General features: G+C 45.5%; 1 protein-coding gene across 1 annotated transcript; it reads right to left on the bottom strand.

Annotated features, from left to right (window-relative positions):
• Positions 1-2,738: 2,738 nt before the first annotated feature.
• Positions 2,739-6,184, bottom strand: LOC142575650 (neprilysin-1-like). The gene is made up of 2 exons (XM_075685220.1): positions 4,932-6,184; positions 2,739-3,606 (listed from the first exon to the last, which is right to left on the bottom strand). Exons 1-2 carry the CDS (start codon positions 6,182-6,184, stop codon positions 2,739-2,741), a joined length of 2,121 nt encoding a protein of 706 aa, XP_075541335.1.
• Positions 6,185-7,270: the final 1,086 nt, after the last annotated feature.

Here is a 7,270-nt window from a genome sequence, read left to right as displayed (position 1 = left end):
CCATAATTCATGAGCTTCTCGGTTATCGGCCCTTTGGTGCGCAATGGCTCCCCAAGATTTTGATCCATCGCGAGAAGACGGAGAAGTTTCGCGCTGCCTTGACTCATCTGATCGGGTATCACAATGAGGATGGCGACTTCTTGTTTGCAATTGTGATCGGGGACGAACCTTGGTGCCAGTACTACGAGCCTGAAACACGACGGCAAAGCTTACAGTGGAAACATTCGAATTTACCACGCACAAAGAACGCAAAGGCCATCATTTCCGCTGGAAAGGTGTTGGTGACTTTTTTTTCGATCGTCAGGGTCCATTACTGATAGAATTTGCTAAATCTTGAGAGGCTATCAATTGTTTTCGATATTGTGAAACGCCAGAACGGCAGCGTGTCGCAATCAAGAACGAACAACGTGGAAACTTGACGAATGGGGTCATCTTGTTCCACGACAATGCCTGTCCCCACGTCGCTTATGTGGTTAATACAAAACTGTCAAAGTTCAAGTAGGAAACGCTGCAACATCCGCCATACAGCTCAGACCTGTCACCTTGCGACTCCTACATTTTGGGGCAACCGAAAAAACAGCTCAAGGGAACCAGATACAGACTTTTTGAAGCAGCAACCCAAGGAGTTTTATAAGACGAGAATCACGCGACTCGTTAGTCAATGGGACAAATGTATAAATTCTCATGAAGACTACTTTTAATTAAGTACCCCGTTGTTGGCTCACATTCATTTGACTTGCCCTCGTATATATTGCAGAACTCTTGCTTTTTATACGTGCTCTCTATCGCGACTATAACTTCGGTGCAATTACTCACGATACACGACAGGGGACAGCTTCTACTGCGTAATACATTGGAACGAGCGACAGCGACATTGAGATTTTTCACTGGCCATTGCATATATACAAGAATGTAAGCACGGTTCTTGAATGACAAAGTTTCATTAACATATTTGTCCTCAACTTGTTCAGCTCATTGCCTTTTAATTTTTCATATTAGCGGCATGCAATGCTTTCCTGGTTTCGAACTGATATAGTTCTAAAAGTTGGTGTGATATTTTCTTTACCTAATAAATAGACAAAAATATGGAAGTGTTGATATCAGTTATCTTGGGCAAAAGTTTTGGCACATACGAATATATTCTTTTATGAAAAATACATATTTTATTGTTTTGACAGTGCGTAGCGTCCAAGAATTCGTTTGCAGCATCTTTGGCAATGACAATGCAGTTATTATTCATGTATTTGATCACTCGACAAATTGTTTAAAAGGAAGCTTTAGCTCGGGCCCAATCCGACGCGGCCTATTCAAATACTTGTAAAACGCAGACACGCTTTTCTGAGATAATCCTGCTTATCGCTTTTATTGAAATTGGTTGCATTTGAGAGAGAAAGTTAAATCCTAGTGTCTGTTGGAAACAGAACTTCGATTTAGGGCCTGAATTTTGTTTAAAATATTTTGAAAAATTCGAAAATTTGAAAAAATAAAAGCACGACGTTTACAAACTAATAGCTATGCATGAATAACAGATATTGTGGTTCTCTAAACGACATCTATTATAACAGTCAAAGCGGACAAGTTTGCTATGTCAATTTGTATCTTACGTGAATTGGTTACGTTGTGTACAAGGGTTCTGCAAAAGCCGTATTTCCACAACACTAAATTTTTTTGAGATTCATGTGTAACATATCTATTTTGTCCGCTGTAGATGTACTATTATATGCAATTCACAGAATTGTGATATCATTTTTCATTGTTGAGTCACGGAGTTTTAAACTTGATAGTTTCGTTTTCTGAAAATTTTCGATTTTGGCCAATTTTTAATAAATAAGTGACCACCTAAATGAAAAATTCGAAACCAGCAGTCACTAGAATTAAACTTTTTCTTTTAAATGCAAGAAAGCTCCTCAAATTTGGTGAAGTGGTTGCAGGGAAAAATGAATTCCCCTTCTACATGTATTTAAATAGGAGCACCCGAGCTAAAGCTTCCTCTTAAGAAGGAGGCCGAGCTGCAATGTGCCCCCCTCCCCGAACAAAATTTCCGGCTACGCCACTGGCCCCATGTATATATATATATATATATACATGGGGCCAGTGGCGTAGCCCCCCCCCCCCCCCCCCGAACAAAATTTCTGGCTACGCCACTGGTATATATGGAAGACGGCCATATGCATGACGATGAAGACATGTACTTGTGATTACGAACGTATTAGCAAATGTGGTTAGTCAATTGGGCAAATACCCCTTACGGAGGCAAAGGCTTGTGAATTCGGCCACAGATATGCCCTGCCGTCTTAGATCAGATTGGAATTCCAATAGTCTATTTCAACGGATTGTCTTTTCCTCTGAGCGGAGGATGCAGCAGCTATAAATCTTAGATTCAACAGAAAGTTGTTATTACTGCGAATAGGTGCGAGATGAACAACCCTAAAGATTTGCTCGTAAGAAAAAAACGGAGAAGCAAAGGCTAAAGTAAAGCTGCGACACCTTTTGCACACACACACACACACACACACACACACACACACACACACACACACACACACACACACACACATATATATATATATATATATATATATATATATATATATATATATGTGTGTGTGTGTGTGTGTGTGTGTGTGTGTGTGAAGAATATTGTGATGTGCATGTTGCGCCTTCGTATGAAAGTCGAGAGACAGAACGCCAAGTGGAAGTATGATCGACTTCTCTTTTACCCTGTCGTGGCAAACCGGTTATAAGGCATGGCACTTCTTCTTCGGGTTCATCTTGCTTCCAGGCTGGCACTCGAAGGCCTTGGCAAACGGCTCGTAGTTGCTAAGGGGCACGTTCACCCGGTACTTTGCCGGTGCCCAAGTCGCGTGGTCGATGACGCGCTCGGTGTCCTCGTCTGGGTCGCAGAAGGACTGGCCGAACATCAGGTAGAAAAGCTGTTCCGAGCTCACGCTGGGGAGGTTCTCAAAGTGCAGGAACACATTTTGGAAACCTAGCGCGTCCATGGTCGATATGTAGAACAGCAGTGACGTCCGATAGGCCCTGTGGAGTACAGTTACGGCCACGTTGTCCGCCATGTTCTCGCGCAGCGTCCGCTGGCCGTCCAGAGTCTTGTTAAGCGGACCCATTTCTAAGGAGCCGTACTGTTTCTCCAGGCACCCTTTGACGCCTTGAAGCACCTCCGTCTCGGCGTCAGCGCTAAAGAGGAACTTTTCCTGGAACACGTGGTAGAGGAAGCGCGTCATCACGAAACCCACCGTTGACGACTCGAGGAAGAACTCGCGGCCCTTGAGCACCAGCGGCGCGATGGAAAGGGGCACAGTAAGAACATTGGTGTCCGGGTCAAACTGTGAGGTCAACTCAAGGTTGCCATCCAGAATGGTTTCTCCAGATTTAAGCACAGATGCGACATAGTGCTCAGACAGCGCAGCCTTTGCCTTCACATAGGAAAGAAGCATGTTTTTGACGTCTGGGACGAAAGTGTTCACAGAATAGTAGGCATCCACGTCGTCCATCAAGCTGAAATAAGTGGGCCCGATTGACATGATCTCGTCCTCGATGCTGTTCACTGTAGTCATAGGGATCTCGACGGCGGAGTCCAACACGCTCCTGCGAGGGTACAACAGAAGCTAATTTCGACTACCGCTAAAAGCACCCAGCGCTTTACAGGTTCAACATCACGCAGCAAGAAAGTAAGCAGTGAATCCGTAGTCCTTCAGTGAAAAGTTCTTATGAAAACACTGTAGCATATTAAATGTGTTATTTATTCGGCAACACATTATTCGCGCATGCGTATATCAGAACTGTTCTATCCCTGTTGATAAGCTCCTTAATTAACTAAGATTTGCGCATTAACTTCTCATTATTTTCATTAAGCCATATGTTATATTTGCGAAATTAAAGTCGGGTAATACTCAAGTTGAGTGTACACTCAGAAAGAATCATGAGACTACCACCAGTTTCAAAATATGTTGTACTCAAAATCTGCCATGAAACACAATGATGCATTTCAAGGCAGATTGTAGTATAAGTGAAAATAGGCGAAACGCTAGTTTATTTCGCCGAAAGTTTGCGGACGGTGACCCATAAGTGGTGACATATGGTGATAGTCTCGGAATACAGACCAAGTGAACGTGCCTCCAGTACCGGCTGGCTTCAGTTCCACAATTGCGAAATTTTCCATAAATTTTAATTCATTTATCACGGCAAATTATGAGCTTGTGATTTCCGCTGGCGGGAATAGCGTGTCACCAGAGATTAACCTTTTCATCTGTCTCTTTTAAAACAATTAACCAGTCTTCGCTGAAACACAGGGTATAAGTGAGAAATTTCTGGAGTACGGCACGAACTTTACTGCACAAGCGACGGGGCGCCAACCACCAACAAGGGCAAATAATTATCAAAACAATGTAACTAATGTACAATATACAAACGCCCCTTATTGGAGCACTTGCTGGTTGTCTGGTGAAAGTTTAAACAGAACGTTGACTACGTAATTATCAGGAGAGTTGTAACGTGACACAGACTGGCTAACATGTTGTTCGGGCGTAATCGGAACACTGAGCTTGCACGAACGGCATGTGCTTTGTCGACTGTGCAGTTAACATCTACCCTCAACCTAACTGTGATCCCATACAGAACATTGAACTTAGACAAAATGTCGTAATCTCGAAATTTGAGGTTAGGTTGCCAAATTACCTCACGCGTGATTTAGGCATAGAGGATGGACTGCGATTTTGTTTGCGACATTCAACAAAGTACATATACCGTAGATTTATTAACCTGCTCGATCGCATCCTTCTTTCCCTGGTTCAACACCGTGCCTTAACAAAAAGTGGATAATCCATCCACGTAAGCAACTGAGGCTCGTACGTGGCTACTGTTAATTATAGTGCCCACTAAAAAACTCTGCCGTGCTTCGCCTTCTGACTCACCTGTACGAGTTCCGTAAGATGGCTTCTTTCATTCCAGCACTCGTGATGACATCGAGGCGCACAGTTGAGTTGAAATGTCTGACGAAAACGTAGTTGAATACTCTGTAAGTTAGCAGCGAGCAGATCTCCCGGCTGGTGTTTTGAAAGGCCGCTGTCGAGGCAGACTGTTGAAGCTTCACGAAGGGATACAGATGGAGAACTGCGCTGTACTTAACGAAGTCACTGACTTGAGTGGTGGTGAACTTTTGAAGCATCTTGTCAATATGCTTGAAGTAATCTGGGGACCGAATGACGACGCAGTGGTCCTTTTGTGCAGACTCGATTAGCTTGAACAAGAATTTCTTCCAGTCCAAACCGTTCGCCCTGAGGTCATCAATCGTAGTTGTTTCGTACTCGGATATTTTCTGGTAGCCCTCGCTCCACAAACCCGAGAATTTCTTGAGAAAAATGTCGACTTCTCTAACGTTGTGTGCTGCCTGCTCGGAACCGAGAAGACCTTTGACAAAGGGGACATACTTCTTCGAGAAGGCCTTAGGGATGTCGAATATGTGGTCACCGTCAAATGATCTCGGCCTCCTAAGCACGATGCATTCCCGACTGTTCTTGGCCTTGTTCGTCACGGATACGTGCACAAGTGGGAATACCTGCAGGATTCTGACCAGCGAGGCAAGACCCTCTTCGAGGTTTGCGTCTTTCCCAGACAGCTTGAGAAATTCAAGTGTCTGCTCCATTTGTGCTGGAACGGAGTTGTAATGGCCGTTCTTACAGGCCTTGTAGAAGGACGACACCTGAGCGGTTAGTCGAGTCCGTTTGAGCCAACCCAGACGCGAGTATTTGTCGATGACGTCATGAATCTCACGCAAAAAGTGCCGAACGGCCGATTTGCGCACCGATGACGCCGGCTTTGTGCTGGAGCAAACGTAGTCGTAAAAGTCTTCGCACGGGTCCAGCGTCCACGCTACGTGCTTCTGAAGCTGCTCGCCCTCCTTGAGGCAGTGCTCCGAGGTACATGTGTAGATGAATCCCGAGCGTTGCCGCTGCCACGAGAACAGGTGTGCCGCCTGGAACTCGCCGTGGAACTTGGGCCTGTGAATGTTCTTTACTGTGAAGACGACTACTAGGGCGATTGCCAGCGCCAGGGACAAGGAGAAGATGGCCATCAAAGCTGCCTTGATTGGTCGCACACTGCCGCCCGACGCCGCGAAGCCGCCAGCCGCGGCTCCACGCAGTCCTGACGAAGCCTGGTCCGCCATGTCTTTGCCGTGTCCGCTGAGCAGCTGACACCGAACACGCCCACACTACGCTCGTGGGTCTTTCTTCTTCTTCTCTGCTTCTTCTTCGTCACAAATTGCACGTTCCCGCTAACGTGGATGGACGTATCTTTAGGACGAGTGTACTACAAGTAGTGACAATTCTGCCGATGGCAAGCTTCATTTGAGCGGTAGGAGGTACAGCTGACCGGCGATACCCTGGCGGGACAAGAAGCTCTCGTCCAGCAAGTACGTCGAGCAGCCATGACCAGCGGACTCCTGGAATGAGGACACCAACCACTCGACCTCAAGAGCAACGACCTCGATGGTCCAAATAAATGTTTTTTCTCTCTCCCTCTGCCTACTTCCTTCGTACATAATTGCCAAAGAAAAAGTCAAGCACTCCGGCTTTCGATTTTTTTTTTTTCAGTCGCTATGTGCATTTAAAAACAACGGCAGAGACGGATAGACAGCGTTTTTTTTTCTCTAGGCGAGTGGATGTGAGTGAATAGATGAGAAGTAAATAGACAAAGTCCGACTTTCATGACTATTATCAATTGGAAACATTAGTCCTTTAATCTTAATGAAGCGAACTGCACGCACCTTATACACGACTGTTTTGCTAATGACGTACGACCGTTGTTCCTGCGACATTTCTGACAGAGGACCTGCGAGATCGCTGCGAGACCTCGGCGAGCGCTGTGCGAGAATTTCGCGCGAAGTTATCTGAACTCCCACCTGTACATTTCGGTTATGCACTGTCCCTACAGCAAAGTCAGTTTCAAATATTAGCGTTCGATGTGTTCCTGGTCTCGTATTTAGTGTCGTTGTTGTGCAAGAACTCCTCATAAGAACCGGCGCCAGTCAGTCATGTTAGCGAGGCGGATGCATAAAATTACCTTACGTCACAAGTACTTATTGGTTAACCATAACTATGGCTATCGTCTCATTAGCATGTTTTGGCTGCCATGAGTGACTCGCGCGCGAGAAGACAGTGAGGGTGCAGGCTAAATCGCAGGCCGGCGCGACTTTGCTACCACACATACCGACGCTCACTCTAATGAACCGTTTTGCAGGCAAAAATGACTT

The sequence above is a fragment of the Dermacentor variabilis genome, chromosome 1 (assembly GCF_050947875.1).
Source record: "Dermacentor variabilis isolate Ectoservices chromosome 1, ASM5094787v1, whole genome shotgun sequence".
Classification (NCBI taxonomy): Eukaryota; Metazoa; Arthropoda; class Arachnida; order Ixodida; family Ixodidae; genus Dermacentor; species Dermacentor variabilis.
This window is presented reverse-complemented; position numbering and strand designations above follow the sequence as displayed.

Coding starts and splice junctions, on each gene's coding strand:
- LOC142575650 (XM_075685220.1), bottom strand. CDS start 6,184: ATGGCGGACCAGGCTTCGTCAGGACTGCGTGGAGCCGCGGCTGGCGGC. Junction 3,607..4,931: donor ATCTTACGGAACTCGTACAG/GTGAGTCAGAAG, acceptor GTACCCTCGCAG/GAGCGTGTTGGACTCCGCCG.